General features: G+C 30.7%; 2 protein-coding genes across 2 annotated transcripts; one reads left to right on the plus strand and one right to left on the minus strand.

Moving 5' to 3' along the window:
- Positions 1-119: 119 nt before the first annotated feature.
- On the minus strand, positions 120-10242 carry LOC131852739 (dihydrolipoyl dehydrogenase-like). Its single transcript, XM_059203467.1, has 12 exons — positions 10120-10242; positions 9420-9542; positions 8793-9029; positions 4355-4495; positions 3473-3542; positions 2681-2916; positions 2322-2458; positions 1908-1995; positions 1728-1829; positions 1478-1615; positions 974-1060; positions 120-533 (listed from the first exon to the last, which is right to left on the minus strand). Exons 1-12 carry the CDS (start codon positions 10159-10161, stop codon positions 468-470), a joined length of 1467 nt encoding a protein of 488 aa, XP_059059450.1. The 5' UTR covers positions 10162-10242; the 3' UTR covers positions 120-467.
- Positions 10243-17815: 7573 nt separating this feature from the next.
- LOC131852749 (uncharacterized) lies at positions 17816-18615 on the plus strand. The gene is made up of 4 exons (XM_059203478.1): positions 17816-17901; positions 17989-18235; positions 18381-18416; positions 18593-18615. The coding sequence occupies exons 1-4, from the start codon at positions 17881-17883 to the stop codon at positions 18613-18615; spliced, it is 327 nt and encodes a 108-aa protein (XP_059059461.1). The 5' UTR covers positions 17816-17880.
- Positions 18616-19187: the final 572 nt, after the last annotated feature.

The following is a 19187-nucleotide window of genomic DNA, read 5'->3' on the forward strand; positions in this document are numbered from 1 at the left end:
TATTCTTAAGTCATTTATGCTCATATAACAAATAAAACCAAGTACGTAGTAGACAACTGTATTTTTGTAAACCTATTTACAAAAAAAAAATACATCCTTGTCCACAACATTTATATCAGGTAAATGTTATATCAAGGACGTTGTTCTCAACATAACGGAATGAAATTATATAGTACACAAAATAACATTTCAGAAATAAATATTTTAAAAACAAATATCACATAATCAGTTGTGTCTGATTACAATAAATAAAAAGATTTCGCATAGAACACATTCAAAATAAACTTTTAAGATGAGTGATTTACAAAAGGCGTAATACGACGACATAAATTACTTTAATATCCAAAACTGTTCAACTCAGATTCATACAAGATTCCTTAAGGCAGACCAACTTAATTAGAATACATTACTAACACGACTCGGATGTTGTGAGTTAACATTTATTATTTGTACAATTACATCTAAAATTAGAAGTTGATCGGTTTTCCAGCATACGCGGCCAAGTTTGCCTCGCGCAGGGCTTCAGCACATGTCTGAAAACAGTTAGGTACAATCAGAATACAGTTTTAGTGATGGCAATGACTTCGTGATTATTCGTCAAGGACGTAACGAGGTCGCAATAGTGTTCATTCGCGAACATTGTGTTGTAAAAAAGGAACACTAAATACTCCAAGGTCAAAGCCCAAAAGGTCCCAGAAGCAAATCAAATAAACAATAATACATTTACTCGTTTGACAGTTTTAGTGTAATGAACAATGTTTACGAAAGATTATATTTCCCCTTTCAGTCATATAAAGGAAACATTAATTATCCACCCTTTGTAACTTGTTTAATATTGTTCCATAAAATCTTGATCTATTGTTAAGTTTTTTTGTTAGATTAGATTACTAGATTTGTTAGATAGATTGGTATTACATTTTTTTTATACTTATGCAACTGTCCAAGTGAATACAAAGCTACGGGATATACTAACGGGATGTGCGTGGCATACTCTTGCTACATCTGCAGCAGCCCCATATTCTTGGGCTAGTACAGCCTCGTTGACTAATTCGCCGGCGCCCTGCAAACACCAAACAAATGGGAAATAAGTTATCACTGTCGTGTAATTTCTCATAGTAAATAAACTAAAAATAATTTTCTTGCCTATAACCTCCTTAGTTTATATATGTATACCATAGCCAATATCTATTGCTTTTACTATACAGTCTCCAAAATGATTTATTTATGTAATTAGAATAGCAATATGTAAGGGTCCAACTGATTTAAAGTAGAAATTGTTGCGTACGTAAGTACACAAATAATAGTGCTATTATTTGTGTTGTTATTCCTAAGAATTAAGTTATGCCTGCATACCTTCTTAATTTGGGGTACGGTTATTACCCCCAAATTACGATTAGGCCATGATGGTCTCAATAACATAATTTCACATACATATTATTCATTGTAATAAAAATTAAATTTTTACAATAGTACTCACGGGTCCAATAATGTGTGTTCCTAAAATGACGTCTGTAGACTTGTCGGATAACACTTTTACAAAACCATCTGTTTCCCCATTGGTCTTTGCTCTCGAGTTGGCTAGGAATGGGAATTTGCCTACTTTGTATGCTTTACCCTGAAAAACAAGAAGTCATAATAAATATTACAGAAATTAAAACTTGTGTATTAAGTTTTTGTTTATTAGTTTATTATGTATTAAGTATATTATTGATAATTATATAACTTGCCTCCTTCTTTAGATCCTCCTCACTTTTTCCGACCCAGCCGACTTCAGGTGATGTGTAAATCACAGATGGAATAGCATCATAGTTGAAATGAACTGGCAAGCCCTGTACAGAAAACAAATGAGTAAATATATGTTTTCAAAATATTTAGTCTATTGTAAAATAAAACACCAAATAATTTACCTTGATACCCTCAACACAGACAATGCCTTCATCTTCAGCCTTATGGGCCAACATGGGACCATGTATTACATCGCCAATTGCATATATTCTGAAAATATAACATATGATAAAAAAACACATTCACTCAACAATACATAAATTTAAGATAAAAATAAATAAATAATTCAAAAAGTTGGTTCAAATAGCATCACAAAATGTAACATAACTTACATAAGCATATAAAAGAATTACATAAATTCTATTTCTCTACTAAGGTTATAAAGGCAAATGTTTATTTAATTTTACGTAAATGAAATTTGGTACACAGATCCAAATTTAGGTCACCAAAGAGTACAATATGTGAACCCATGGGGAGTGCCATTTAAAACACTTTATTTTAAAGTCGGCTATTAAAATGAATGACAGAATATTTACCCAGGTACGGTAGTCTGGAACTTGTTATTGACAGGTACGCGGCCGCGATCATCCAGAGCGATGCCAACTTTATCCAGACCGAGATCTTTAGTGTATGGACGGCGTCCAATAGAAATGAGAACCACATCGCATTCCAGCTGGAAATATATAAATACATATGTTTAATTATTTTGATTAATTTGCGGCTATTGACAAGGAATACACAAACAAAAAATGCATAGTTAGTCAAAAATAACTATACTTTGCATAATAACCACTGATCTAATAAGATTAATAAATAAGCATTATAATTGAATGAGTGGTACAAATTGAAAGGTCTGCCTTTGAAAACTTAGCAGACAATATAAATATTAACTTACCGTTTCCTTACTGCCGCCCTTTGCTGCCTCTACGTCAACTTTGACAGTGCTTCCCTCTTTCTTGACACCCATCACTTTAGTACCCAGTTTGAATTTCATGCCTTGTTTAGTAAGAATTTTTTGCAGTGTCTTTCCTACTTCGCCGTCGATACCCACACCTGAGAAATTAAAGGCAAAAGGCAAGGTGTATAAAACAGCAGTTAGACTAGTTCTACTATACGGTAGTGAAACGTGGGCTATGTAAGCAAGTACATGAGCAAAAATTACACACTACTGAAATGCGTATGCTTCGTTGGGCAGGTGGACTTACGCTTAGAGATAAAGTCCCAAGACGAGCATGTTCATGCAGCTTCAGAGTGATACCTATTACCGAAGAAGCTTAAAGAATGTAGACTAAGGTGGTATGGATATATTCAGCATAAACCTGAAAACCACATTGTGAGAAAGTCCCTTTCCATGGCTACAACAAAAAGAGGATGAGGCAGGCCAACAATTACCTGGTTGACTAATATCCATAGGGACATGAAGGAGCTGGGCCTGTCAAAAGATGATGCTTACCAGCGAAATGTATGGCGCCCCAGGATTAGAAAAGCCGACCGACCGAACGGGAAGAGGCGAGGATGAAGAAGAAAGTATATAGACTGTTGATTTTATTATTATATTCATAAAATATACATAATAAAATTATTATTCATTCATTATGAGTCCATGTAAATTTTGTATCTGGGGAGGGGGCGGGTACTTGGCCTTTTCTAAACATTGTTACAATACATTCTTAACTGACTTGCTTACTTCCCCAACACAGCAGCAGGCCTGAAGCAAACCTGACCTCACTTGCCTCCAGCTTCCCCTGGGTCTGAAGCTGGCAAAGCTCATGCCTAATAATATGGTAAATGTGGTAGTTTGTACAACTATTTGCTAACTAAAGGTACTTCGCCTACTATGTACCAGCAACAAAATCAATAAACAATATAAAATCTTAATGAATGAAGTATCTTTATCTCATTGCTGATTCAGAAGAACTGATACAAATCAGTTATATGCTAGTCTTTGTTATCTAATCATTGACAGATTGACTATAGTGTCACGAAAATATAACTTATAAAGCATATATCTAGAAGTCTTTCTAAATACTGTTGCCATTTGTCGCCAATGTATAAATTATGGATTTTTTAAATAAGTTCTTGTATAATAAAAATTACCCATAGTATTTATTTAATACAAGAAACCATAGAGTGTGATGACAAATGGATATCAGAAAAGAGTATCTATTAAAATTAGGATGGTGGCATGTCCTTAATGCAACAAAATCAAATTTTACACTTTGAACCAAAACACAACAATACATGCCTTATGAAGTAATAAATAGCTAAGATTGTTGTGTATGGAGTATATCATCCCGAGTTCCTTATAATGTAAATTAAATAAACTTAAATAAGTACACACTTGTTTTATTTTTAAAACTCATGTTTATTTTTGCACTAACGATTAATAAATTGGGCTGTGCCTTTCAACATTGATTTACTAAAAATTAAGCATAATTCAAAAATGTTACCCTTTGTTTATAGTTTATGAAATGTGGAATATATGAGAAAATTAGTCTGATTTAACATTATTTTCTTTGAAAACTATACATCTACATAGAATCAATAAAAATATATTCTGTCAACGAACCGTAACACCAGGGAAGGGTGTAACTTCAGAGCCAGTTGCAATAAGAATGTTCTTTGTGTTCACAGTCTCAACACCCTGTTCACCTTTGACTTCTACCTTGTTTGGGGCAACTATGGATCCTACTCCACGTACAAGGTTCACCTAAAATAAAATTATTACAAACCAATTTGACTACATGTCTTTAAAGATAAACGGCTACATGCAATGTTTCTTCGATTTCTTTGTGGATAGCTCATTTAATGAACTGTACTGTATAGACCAATTAAGTTAAAGTATTCAGTTATTAAGTCTAGGGTATACTTTATCACACTGTCTTATTCTTATTAACTACAGTTGTAGCACAGATAACATAATATTACATACAGATACCCCATCCCATACAAGAAAATGGTTCCTTCCTAACTCGGGCTATTCTTCGGGCTATTTTATTTCCCCACCGTAGCCGTTAGATGTCGCTAGATCTGAAGCAGTTCGGATTACTAGTGGGTGCTTAGTAACAAAGCATGAAAATAGATGGCAGTCAATTCAGTCTACATGACATCTGTTTTGCAAAGATATGTATATAATAGATATGTAGGTAACTGTATCGTGTACCTCATTAGGGACGATTCAAGATTCAATGTAAATGTGTAGGTATAATATCGTTAGCCGACACTCTGCAGATATGGCTTATGTGCCAATGTATGTACCTATTATGTTATGGTTTATTTTACATTCCATGCCTATTTTTTTGATATGTTGTAACGCGTCTGCGCTATACGTATAGCCTGATTTTGATACGTTTATATTCGTACGTATCAAAATCGGGCTATACGATTTTTTATTTCAATCGTTATATGTATGAGACTGATTTTAGCTACAATTAATTTACTGGTATATACCTCATGTATTCTACGATGTACCCCTCTTTTACCTAATGAGAATTCCGCTATATCTTATATATAAATTTTGTATCACAGTGTTAGTTGCCATATTTCTCCCACATTTTGATGAAATTTGATATGTATACTTGCCAGGTCTGAGGTAGGGTTGTTATCTATTTTTATACCCCTAAGTCATAGGGGTGGCCTACCCCGAAAAAATATTTTTTTGTATTATGGACAATTTTTTATTTATTTATAATGTTACATTGAAAATACATACACGCCTAAATTTTCACCCGTCTTTCACCAACCCCTATTTTTAATAGCGATATTCTTACAAATATTATAAATGCTAAAGTAACTCAGTCTGTCTGTTTGTCTCGCTTTCACGCCAAAACTACTGAACTGATTTAATTGAAATTTGGTAGACAGATAATGTAGACCCTGAGAAAGGCTACTTTTTAATGCGAAAAAGTATTGAAAGGGGAAATGAAAGGCTATATGAGGATATCGTAATTTTTAAAGTCAGATCTTGTAAGATTAAGTGAACAGGGTTGGTCTAGGTTTTTCATTATTAGAAATGTGTAATGGGGTAACACGTTATTTAGTGCGAAATTGTGTATATTACAATAAAATTTAACGAGAAAATATTATAATGATGTCACTGGGACACTCATTGCCTTACTACTATATCGTCCGTTAGTCGCGAACTTTCTGGAAACACGAGAGGCGCGCTCCTATTGGTTAGTAGATGAGGTAGACGAGTCTCACGGCGCCCCAGCGTAAGTACTTACTATACATACGTAGTATACATATGGGTGTTACAAATGTTTTTATTACGAGTAATATTACTCTGTTATCTAAGCAAGTAATGTGTGCTTATTTTGAACTTGATAACATTCTGAATTACTCGTATATCTTTCAATATCTTTAGCGGTATAAACCAGGTTATGTACTACTACTAGTATTGTTAGTGAGGGATAAAGTTGATGAACAAAAATAAAACAATATTCGTATTAAAAATATATTCATCTAATATTTTTGGCATTATTTTTAAGTTTCTTCCAAATACAAGGGGTCTGACATGGGGTGTTATGTACCTACATTAAAAGATACTTTTTGAAATGTATGAAAGAAATGTATGTACCTACATTAAAATATAATTTTTGAAATGTATGAAAGAAATGTATGTACCTACATAAAAAGTTCATTTTTGAAATGTATGAAATGTATGAAAGAAATGTACGTACCTACATTAGAAGATAATTTTTGACATGTATGAAATGTATGTACCTACATAAAAAGTTTATTTTTGAAATGTATGAAATGTATGAAAGAAATGTATGTACCTACATTAAAAGATAATTTTTGACATGTATGAAAGAAATGTGTGTACCTACATTAAAAGATAATTTTTGACATGTATGAAATGTATGAAAGAAATGTAGTACCTACATTAAAATATAATTTTTTAAATGTATGAAAGTAATATATGTACCTACATTAAAAGATAATTTTTGACATGTATGAAATGTATGTACCTACATTAAAATATAATTTTTGAAATGTATGAGATGTATGAAAGAAATGTATGTACCTACAAGTTCATTTTTGAAATGTATGAAATGTATGAAAGAAATGTATGTATGTACCTACATTAGAAGATAATTTTTGACATGTATGAAATGTATGTACCTACATTAAAATATAATTTTTTAAATGTATGAGATGTATGAAAGAAATGTATGTACCCACAAGTTCATTTTTGAAATGTATGAAATGTATGAAAGAAATGTATGTATGTACCTACATTAGAAGATAATTTTTGACATGTATGAAATGTATGTACCTACATTAAAATATAATTTTTTAAATGTATGAGATGTATGAAAGAAATGTATGTACCTACATAAAAAGTTCATTTTTGAAATGTATGAAAGAAATGTATGTACCTACATTAAAAGATAATTTTTGACATGTATGAAATGTATGAAAGAAATGTGTGTACCTACATTAAAAGATAATTTTTGACATGTATGAAATGTATGTACCTACATTAAAATATAATTTTTGAAATGTATGCACCGTACAATAACAATACACGTTAAACATCATACCACAGAGTCATACGCAAGTTAAAAACAAACTGCTATGATATATTAATGAGAAAGGAAAATCAACTTTATGGTATTCGAGTTAGGGTCGATTTCTCTTTTTTTAAATACTATTTTAATCTTACCAGTTGCCAGTATTCGAAGACAGCTACGATTCGTACTCGATATTTTAAATTATTATGTAATCGATTATTCAGTACAAATGTAAATAACCAACGACACTAATAATGTATGTACTACTATATTTCGTTCTTTGAAACGGAACACTTTCAAAGAACGAAATATATAATACATAATAATGAAAATTTACTGTTCACAACGACTCATTAAAAGCATCATCGAATAATGCGCTGTAATAAAATCCTGTTATCGATTATTCAAAAAAATCGATAATACATGTATTTATTTTTAATATGACAACACTTCATACATAAGTATTATTGGAAATAGTATTACTTGCTTGTTTGGCTATTTATAATTTACTTAAAAAATTTTTATATGTTTAATTTACAATAATAATATATTAAGTGCTTATTATTGGAAAATATAAAAAAGACATTTAATTAGGCCGATACAAATGACGACAATGCCATCTATGAAAGCATTTTGAAAACATTGAGCCCCATATTAGCACTGATTAAAGTGTAATTAAGTACTGGAAAATAACAAAATGAGTAAATATATGAAAATTACTTTTCTAAACGCATTATTTCATTTTAACATGTATATATAACTTTTTAAAAATTGATTAAACATTTTTGAAAACACAGTTTTGTTTTTTAAAACGTTTGCAAAACTATGAAGAATTCCATCGATACCAATCACGCCATCTATATGCAACTTTTAGCAATAATAATGGCTACTTCCTCATTGAGTGCCACTGGTTGTAGCAAATAGCAAGTGGCAGTGGTATAATAATAAATTGATTTAAAATTTACTATTATGCCAGTAACCTTGAAGAAAAAAATTCAATAAGTGAAGAGTTGTATATACATAGTGTGAAGGGAGTGAGCAAGATCCTATAGGTGAAATGTGAAAAATATTGCAGAACCTATCATACTAAATAAATTTACTAAGGAGTATCCCGAATTCACTTGGGCTTTTCACTACAATTAATCTTGCATCTACCCACTGGCACTAGTCTTTTATTACTGACTGCATTTATAAATATAGAATAAACTACTGACATAGATAGCTTTTTAAATGTAGTAATGTGGTAGATTAAAAAATAAATAATGATTATTCAAAAATGCTTCAATGTAAGTTTATTTGAATAAAGAATTTTCTATTCTATTCTACTGCAGATAAATATTTGAAATTTTAATCATTTTTGCTTTTATATGAAAATTTTTAAATAATCATAATTTCTTAAAATTTTCCTAATGATGGGGGATAACTAATATCAGTAAAGCTTTAGTTAATAACAATTTGCTCATTAATTAATAACAATTTTAAGCTTACCTTGTTTTTCTGGAACAACATAGCAATACCACCAGTAAGACCTTTAACTGCATTTGCCTTATAATCCATCATGGCTTTAAAATCAAAACTGATGTCAGAGACATTGATGCCTCTATGTTTGAAGTCATGTTTCGCCATGTGATACAGGTGTGAGTTGTGAAGCAAAGCCTTTGATGGAATACAGCCTACATTTAGGCATGTTCCTCCAAGACTAGGATCTTTCTCTACAGACACCACCTGTACAAATTTAGTATTCAATTTTCTGACCATAGCAGTAAGTATTAGACTATGGGTTGGGGTGACTGTTAGAAAACTAGAAAATCACTTTTAAACTACAGACCAACACTGACAAAACTATGAGTATAACAGTAGCCTACCTTTATATATAAGGAAAAAGTGGTTAATACCTAATAAATTTAATTCTAATACTTACTAATACAATAAACATGAAACTTTGTAAGAAAAGAGGAATGTATGTTACTCTTATGTGCTAAAGCTACTGGACTAATTTTAATTATATTTAGCACATAAATAGTTACATTCTAGATTTACAGATAGGATACTTTTAACATAAATTGAAGTATGTAGCAATGTGATATAATGAATATTAGGAAAAATAGAACATACCTTCATGCCAAGTTGGGCAGCTTTGATGGCAGCTACATAGCCACCAGGTCCGGAACCAATTACCACTATGTCTGCATCATGGGTTGTTGCATAATGTCTGGTAGCAATTCGAAAGCCACTAACCTACAATAATAAATCATTAAATTGTTGAAATATTGTTCTATTATTAAAACATAAATTGGAGCAAATAGAATGTTATATAGCCACCTAAATACGACAATACATATTTCAGTACTTGAAATATGTATTGTCGTTGTAAAATGAAAACTAATTTGAAATAAAAAAATTAAGACTAAGGAATATACTATTGTACCTGCTTTTACTGTCTTAAAATAAATTATAAACTTCGTTACTAAACAAGTTTGATAGTTATAATTTTCACTAGTGTTTGAGAGTAAAAGCTTCTAATATCGTAAATTGTTGCTACATTTAATCAGATTTTTTTTTCTGATAAGCTATAACTTGACAATCGGTCACATGCTTGAAGGTCAATGGATACTATCATGCATGTTTGTAATTGTAAGCAACTAGATTTGTCTATGTAAATATCTAAAATGGGTATTTTAATATAAAACAAGAATTTTCAATAAGTATTGAAAATCGGAGCAAGTAGGCAAACTGGGGAAAGAGCCATTGCATAACAATTGACAGATTAGGACTGAATAACTTAAATACAAAAATATCTTTTTAAGTTGCTTACCCTTAGTGACGAGGAAGCGAGGTTTAGAAATTTATAACCCATTCCAAATTATGTTTTTCACTAATAATTAATAGATAAAAGGTAGATTCGGAGCCCTGGCTATCGGCTCAAACGAATGTCAAAAATGACAATTGTAATTGAGTGTTATCATTAACGAATGAATAAATATTACTAGTATATTTTCCTGTTCACTAAGGCTAATAAATCGAATAATTTATCTATATATGGAGTGTATTGTAATATATTCAAGTAAAAAATAAACAAGAAATTATATTCATGAACATAACATTGTCGAAACTACAGTGATCAATGTTTTATCAATTAATACTTCACATAAAAGTAATGATAAACTAAAAAGTACATTTGTCATCTGAATTGTGATAGCATTATATACAAGCTACATTAATTTAATTTTTAAAATTAGTTTTATAAGATTATTACAGAATCAAAATATAGTAGTAGAATATTGCAATATTTACTACATTTTTTCATATAACAACACACATGCGCGCGTTGCGAGAAGCGGAAGTTTTGTTTATCAATCAAATCAAGCCGATGACTTTGTTCGGTAGTGTCTCGTCGATTGTTGCCTTACGTAAATTGCTGTGAATAATATTTTGGATTATTCGTGTAAACCGATCTGTTCCGTGATATTTACTTTTACACGAAAAATACGGATTGTCAGGCCAGCTTTAACAGCTTTTTCATCGACAGTAAGTAAATCTAATTACTAATAATTTTATTTTTAGTAAATAAAAAATAGTAAATGAATACAGCGAAAATATTGTATAAATTGAAAATATATTAAAATCATTTTATTTTTGTTATATTACCAGTACACGTAGAGTTAGATTTTTAAATTATTTATTATCATTTATTTATCCATATAATAACTAATGAGCAAATTCTGAGCTTTTACTGTTATTCAAATATTTAAGTAATCATATATATTATATATAATGAGGATATTAATTAGCCACCTAGTAATTTTATTTATAATTAATTATATTGTCTTATACTTGTAGTTCATGCCCCCTTTTATTTTTATTATAAGTTGAAAGCGCAGTCTTCAAAATGATACTTTGCAATATTGGATATTTAATACAATTAAGATTTTGTTGAGAAACCCTTAACTTGTCGAAATTTAGTATACTGTGAACATGGGAGAAACTCAATTGATTACAAAAGGAATCATTGGATTGCTTCAAAAGACATCGTGTAACGGGCAGAGGCCTACAATATCTCGTTCTTTTAAAATCGGTTGACAATACTATTATGAGGTATATTAATATTTAATTTTAAATCGATAATAACAATAACAAATTGATTCGTAAACAATTAGGTAAGTAGGTACCTACATTATTACTTTATAAAACGGCGTTATATATTAGTCCTCAAATAAGCAGGTACTACAGGTCTACTGCTACGACAATTGCAGTCTCAAATAATATTTAAAGAATATAAGTGAGTTTTTTTATCGATGCAATAGATGTTGCACCTGCCTGCGCTAACGGTTTTCGCTGGCGGAGCACCAGAGGAGTATACTAAGACGAGCATGAGGTCAGGTCAGTTAGCCCATCATGACATATTCACCAGGAATTTCGATGATTTTAAGAGGGAACCGCGTGAAGGTCCAGCTTATATGGTATATTGATATACAATTAGGTTATTAATTCACATTACTAACAATTTCATTCCCCACAATCTAAGCGAGTTTATTACATCTTAACATCTCAGCATAATAGTCGTCAAATTTAGCATGTGCCTATATTTTAGCATTTAGTAGAGAAAGAACGACGCTACATTTTTAAAAATAAGGCCAATCGTGGTCATTGGAACGAAGTCGCGAAAATTAATAATCATTTTACGGATATCATAAATGTTAATGGCCTGCGGTAATTCTTTAGCAGCAGGTGCACCACAACCATAACCTACCACAAATATTTTACCTGTTTTTTCCATACATAGGTCAAACTCGTCGAGAGGTTGTCATTATATTTAATTCACGCATTAATCAAATTTCGTATTTTATTTACAAGTTTTACTTATTAAGATCGTTTGCTACCTAAGTCTTAACCGTGGCGATAGATACGATATGGTGCTGAAGTACATCTGCATTATCTGTATTTGTTTTTAAAACCAATTAAGCAATTTTCATTATTATTAAGTGACTTGACCGGTTTCGGCAGTTCTAGTGTATTATCATTTATTAGTTTTTTTTCTTGCAAACAAATTACAATTGACTTGCCAAGTACATAAATTTAATAAATGCCGGTAATCTGTGTAATATCGAAGCACACTACCTGCAATCAATTTCATTCGTAAATTGATTGCAAAAAGATAACTTTATTAAATGTATCCTTCATAAACGCCGGTAATTCCATGTTGTAAGTACAATCAATTACCGAGTGACAAGAAGATAAATTAATAAATGCCGGTAATCAGTACAGTAGGTACAAATGTTTTCTGCATTTACAACGTGATATCAAAATTATTTAATAAAATTGTAAAATACTATATCTACTATCACTATACATATTATATATAAGTGGTACCTAACGAGATTTCATTTTATTATGCAGCAATCCTACTAGAAAAGGGTTTCCGCAAATTTCCACAGGATCGGAAAATAGCAACTAATTAATACACTATTATTTCCTTTAATCATTGTTTTGCGATCGTAAAGGTCCCTACTCATTTTTTTGTAAGGGTATATTCCCATTATATATTGTTGTTTCCAAATTATCATGACACAGTTCGTATCCTAAACACAATTAATTTGGCAGCAAATTTATGCATAATGTTTTAAATGTTAAATTTTGTAAATCTGTGTTTATTTTTTACTCTGTTATGATTACGATTTTAATTCAATTTTATACTACGATGGGCCATAGTCTCATTCATTGACACAGTCATATATATAATGTATTTTATCATAATTCCAATGAATAAAGTCGTGATCAACAATTGTAAAACAATACGATATGTGATACCAATGGTTTTAATTCCAAATGTTTATCATTTAACGACTAAGCGGATTAACGAATCTGAATGAAAAACCTGAAGATAGACTGACGAGGATGGACTTGGGCTGTATTCTATATAAAAATGCAGGCGATGTCGCGGTTAAGAGATAGTTTTCAATAAAATGACGTTTCCACGATTCTCCATTACCTTACGTTTCTCACTTTGCTCGGCTTCGCTGATTGTGGAATTCAGTATTTACATACTTGTATATGTTACATATGTTAGTAACACATATCACTCAGGTCACGAAAATCTATCTATCTCTCATTATCATTAACAGCATCCAGCATTGTACGCTTGGAAAGGTTTGTTCCTTTCGATATTTAGTTTCCCAATCAGTATCAGGTTTGTTTAATTAGGATCTTATTAGTATTGGAACGGTTCACGTACTTTAGAACATTTATTACTTTTTGAAGTCTGTAAAGCAGCAACAAAGGTAAAATTATCAATGTATCTATTATAAATTTTAAAAATGTATCCCTGTTGAACATTAAAGGAATAAACAAATATTCTAATAATACTACTATGTACATTAAATTCATTAAAACTAATTATCAATTATAATAAATAAATAATATATTATAGATTATAATTCGGTTAAGGCGTCTTATGGTCTGCTGAGTGTTAGGTATTTCAGGCCTTAGGTATTCGATGGTACTCGTATTTTATCACGGCTTGTTGTCATTTGGCACACGTGCTAATAGAGCAGCTTAAACAAAACAACGCTTTCACGCCACGTGATTGTGACATCCGATCACTTTGACATACCTAGTACAACGAGCTACCAAGTCACCTGATACCCTTTTGCCGTGTTTTAGTCTGTCACTTGTTGACATAGTAATGTTCATTATTTACATCTGATCTAAGTAAGAATATAATGCAAGTAATATTGGCTTGTCATGAATGCTGCTGACTCAATTATTTGTTTGATCATTCTTGTTTGTTGCATTAGTAAAGAATGACGCCTTTGTAAAATAATCCAATACATATAACATCGTGATCATCATCATCTTTCAGACTTTTGCCCATCACTCATGTTGTTATAGTTAGGTACAATGTTTTAGCTTTGCTTTACTATTTCAATATAAATTCGGTCATTACAACAGCTACATCATAAACACTCATGTTATCTTTTACATGTACATTTTTCCTTGTAATATATCCGTACTGCGTCAACCTCACGTTCACTATTTTCTCACCTTATCAGTGCAGTGTCATTATGTTTTATTGTGTACGTACCTATGTAATAAAAAAGGAAAATATATTTGCGGATAAATAGGAACATAATTATAGGAAGTGATCAACCATAACAGTACTATACAAAAAATGCACACAAAAAAAGCATATTGAAATATATTAATATAGAGACACATTTCGTTAGATACAGTTGCGGCGCGACGCGCCGCTGTTTGTTGTCCCCGAAATATAATCTTTAGTATGTGTTGACTGCTTGACACAAAAAGAGGTTTTAATAATCTTCGTGCGTCTGTCGTTGGCTTTAAGTAACGTCATGGGTCAGGTAGAATAATGTGTTGTTCTCACGTCCGCATATAAATAAGAGTATGTACCAAGAGATAGGTTGGTGTGGTATGTGTTTGCCACCGCTGTTCACAAGGCCTATAATAGTAGGGTCTGCTCGTTTGGAGAATTGTTATTTGAAATTTTAAATCTAATAGATACTGTGCTAATAGTGATTTCTTGACATCCCACAACAAGTTATTATAGTTTTTATTTAGTATTACAGTTGTGATACCAATTTAAAACATAAGTAAGAAATAATATACATATATGTATTTTCTATTTTGTATGTTGTTGTAATTATATATGGAACTCTTATTATTTCACAAAATATATACTTTTTATTTGCATCGCTGATCGGTTTGCGAGGATATTAAATTTATTATTTAATCTACAATCTATAATAAAGCGACTGAAAGTGTACTTTTTGCATGTTTGTAGGTTTTTATTGGATATACCTACCTACTGTAAAAATACTCCACGGACTTTAAAAATTATTAACATATGGAAAGCTACGTTATCATTCAGCGAGTAATAGGCATTTAGCATATGTAGTTATAAAATAAATGTAGACCTATTTACTTTGAACAGACACACTTGCTAAAAATAGTAGGTATTAAACAGTTATTAGTTAAGACATATTTTCCCATTATTTTTACGCCAATGTCAGTTTAGCTATCGAATTATATTTTCCTTCTCTTTAGAGGTAAATAAAGTATATCACAAAACTTTGAATCACCAAAAATTTTGAATAGAGAAGGATTTAGGTTAGTTTAATGTCGAGTCCTAAAATATGTTCCGATTACACGAACGAAGTCGCGGCCATGTCTCGTAATCCTCTACAGCTTACAACATAGTTATGATTTGCATTTACAATATCTCACATTGTAACGACAAAGGTAACACAGAAACCACATTTTTTCGTATCGTTCGTACTATTGGCCTGAAAATCTTTGTTCTTATGTTTTGTGTTCACTTGAACACACTACTATAGATACATAGTTCACACGGTCCACGAATTTAATTAAAATTGCAATATTCAAACATGTCTTATTTAGTTACTTTTGCAGTTATTGCAAAATTAAAAAATTATATTCATAATCATAATTGATTCTGTTGTTCTTGGTATTTCCTATGAATACTATGTATATATTAAAAAAAGAAAATAATGACTATAAGTATTTCTATCAGTGGTTTAATACCCATAACACAAGCTCTGCTTAGGTTGGGACTAGCATGATAACAAATGTTATCAATTAACAAGGAATTAAAAATTGAATGTTCATAAGAAGTTTATAATGATCTCAGAAAATTATATTTAATGTTTAATTTAATAACGTTTAGAAAGACATTCTATAAATACTCATATATCATACATGAAGTATTTCCGTATTTATCTAGGCTATAGTTAATACTTCAGAAAGTATATATATTGATTAGTCAGACAACTTGAGCAACAAATTTGTTAAGTGGTAACTGTCAGCCGTCATATACAGAAGTTATGTCTTCATATGACGCCCGTATTATTTTTATTTCTAAAAGCTTTGCTATTCCTAAGATGTCTTCTGACTTATCCTTTCAACCGAAACACAGATAACATTAAGACGACTTTCTGCAAAGTGTAATTCGCTAAAAATAAGGTACATACCAATGTTTCGTATTTACATATATATACTTATTTTAAGTCGAAATTATTTGAGAAGGTATTTAATAGTCTTAACTTGTTGCTCCTCTTGGGAATAAAGAATCGAAGCCCATTATGCACGCGGGAATCCACAAAGGAGATCGCAGGATAAGTTTCTAACACCTTGGGTGGCGGCCATTTACTTTAAGCTATGCTATCTATAGGTTCTTTTATATCTAACTAGCTGCCGCGACTACGTCCTCGTGGAATTTAACATTATATTTCTAAAATAAAAGTAGCCTAAGCCTTATTACATCAACTACCTGCCAAAAAAAGTCCCGTCAAATTCGGTCCAGCAACTTCAGAGATTAGCCGGAACAGACAAACAGACGTCTGTCTGTTTGTCAAAATTTGTCAAAAAGTAGTAAAAAATGTTATTTTTGTGTATGTATCGTATTTATATTCATATAGTAAAAACGTTATTCCAATATTACAAACAGACACTCCAATTTCATTTATATGTACATATACATATATAAGTCAAACAAATTAAAAAATGTTTAAAAATAAGTTAATGATGTAATTTATAGTAAAGGTATTGATTATCTATATAAAAATATTTTTTTACAATTGATAAGATTTAGTATTGTCCAATATATGGGGATTTCTAATCCTGATCCCATGATTAGATAATATACTAAGAATTCATTAAACTAAACTGACAACCTTCTTAAAAATATTACAGAGTTCATTTTCTATACGTGTTTGTTAAATAAAATACAAGATAACAGAGTTCTGAAAACATTCTTTATTTTGTATTATAAAAATTAACAAAAAAGTAGCCCGACATAATGGGAACAATGTACACGAATATTAAACAGATGTACGAAGCATAGAATGCTTATTGATTTTGTGAATAGTTTACATTATACGCTCTCGTATTATTTGAACGAGGAAGTTACAGAAATATCTTGCGATTGTTCGATTGCTGGTACTGTTGGTGCCATGTGTGCATTACCGTGATATATTTATATCCAATCCAGATTAGAACAAAATTCCGGCACATGAAAATGCGACCTTATGTACCTACATCAACATTTTAAGGTTACATATTTAATAAATATATTCTGTAAATTAGACAACAATTACCTACTTAATTTTATACCATGCATTGAACGGACATTAACGGATGAACGAACTTCAGTAGCAATTAAGAAATAGGTAAAAAAAAAATTAAAGCTTAAATATTTTAAAAACTACTATAATAAACTTTTATAATAAAACGTAGTTCTCATTGATACATATCTTTATTTTATACATGTGTTGTCTTGGAAATCACAAACACTACATATATTACTATAAATAAAAATAAATCGTTGGATCCGTGTGTTTAATCTACTTGCAGTTTGTATTGAGTACATTTAGCATCGTTCATTTTAGTTATTCGTAGCGTCATTAATAATAGACTATTATTGATTGTAATTCAGGTATTATTTTTACTCATCAGACAATTGATTATGCTTGCGGGAATTCGAAAAAAATGGAAACAGCCCATAGCATTTTACTTTTCGAACATATTAACCGCAGATAGAATGACAGTAATTTTGAAAGAGGTAATAATTTTATTTATTTATGTAGTATAACCGTACATGTATGTATAACCTAACACAACTACTAAACTATTGGTTTTATTCTTTCAGATACTTACGGAATGCTTCAATTACAATATTAATATAGTCGCAACTGTGTGCGACTTATCAACCGTTAACTTGAAAGTGTTGAAAACACTTGGTGCTTCACCTGCAGAACCCTACTTCATACATGATCAAAGGGAAATAGTAACAGTGCTAGATCCACCTCATTTATTAAAATGCACTCGCAATCTCTTAATGAAGCATAATATTGAATGTATAACAGATTTAGAGTCACAAGATGCAAGTATTAAAGGTAAGTAATATATACGTATCAGTTTTTTTTAATACAGGTGTAACCTGTATAAAATAACAGTGTAGGTATAGAATTTTAAATATGACAAATATTTAGTAAATAATTTTAGATGTTAGACTTTGATTAATTTTCTTTTTGTTTTTAGGCATAGTCAAATGGAGTCACATTGATAAAATATATGGTATAAAATATTTTTAATTTGTTTATATGCAACTTTAAAGTATCATCAAAAAATGAAAGATTGCATTTTGTTATAAACGTCAAAATTAAAAATGATATGTCCTGTAACGGCCTGTTGTAGAACATATTATTCTTTATTTTGTCTGTTACGTCAAAAAGTACTAAAATTTATTCCAGTGTTATTTTACTGTATAAAATAGAATGATATAGAATTGAAAGCTTTTAGCATGCATAATAATTTTATTGAACTATTAATATATCTAAATAAATGTGTCATTTCTCATGTATTTACTCTTTTTTTTTATTTTTGCTAATTTTAATTGTGATTTGCTACAAATCTAACCCCACCGGCGGGAGGTCTCTGATGGATGGTAAACGTAGTGACGGGCAGAATGTTGATAAATATATCCCATCAAAAACATAAATGTGAAATGATAGCCGAGTTTAATATTATGATATATGCCTTGATTGTTGACTTCTACGACAAAAGAGATGAGATCTAAATGGGTGCCAAGTTCAATGGTCTGTCCTGAAATGTATTTATAACAATATAAAATATCATTTCTTCTTATAACTTAGGATAATATACTGTAGCCTAAGGTCTAACTTGGCCAGCTCTCATATACCAATTATTACTTTCGATTGCTAGTTACTATTAATATTAAAATTGGAACCGACAAGTAACATGTTTAGAACTTGCGAAGGCTACAGTATATTTCGTATATGAAAACTAGCCAAGTTAGACCTTAGGCTACAGTATATTATCCTAAGT

This window comes from Achroia grisella, unplaced genomic scaffold (assembly GCF_030625045.1).
Source record: "Achroia grisella isolate CSIRO2021 unplaced genomic scaffold, CSIRO_AGI_Agris_v1 utg1179, whole genome shotgun sequence".
Taxonomy (NCBI): domain Eukaryota; kingdom Metazoa; phylum Arthropoda; class Insecta; order Lepidoptera; family Pyralidae; genus Achroia; species Achroia grisella.

Bases quoted from the DNA above. Each gene is read 5' to 3' on its own strand.
- LOC131852739 (XM_059203467.1), bottom strand. From the start codon at position 10,161: ATGGGTTATAAATTTCTAAACCTCGCTTCCTCGTCACTAAGG. The intron at 2,917-3,472 runs GTAAGCAAGTCA...TTGCTTACATAG, and splicing joins CCTGCTGCTGTGTTGGGGAA to CCCACGTTTCACTACCGTAT. The intron at 1,996-2,321 runs GTAAATATTCTG...TTATATTTTCAG, and splicing joins TTCCAGACTACCGTACCTGG to AATATATGCAATTGGCGATG.
- LOC131852749 (XM_059203478.1), top strand. From the start codon at position 17,881: ATGACAGTAATTTTGAAAGAG. The intron at 17,902-17,988 runs GTAATAATTTTA...TTATTCTTTCAG, and splicing joins TGACAGTAATTTTGAAAGAG to ATACTTACGGAATGCTTCAA. The intron at 18,236-18,380 runs GTAAGTAATATA...TTTTGTTTTTAG, and splicing joins ACAAGATGCAAGTATTAAAG to GCATAGTCAAATGGAGTCAC.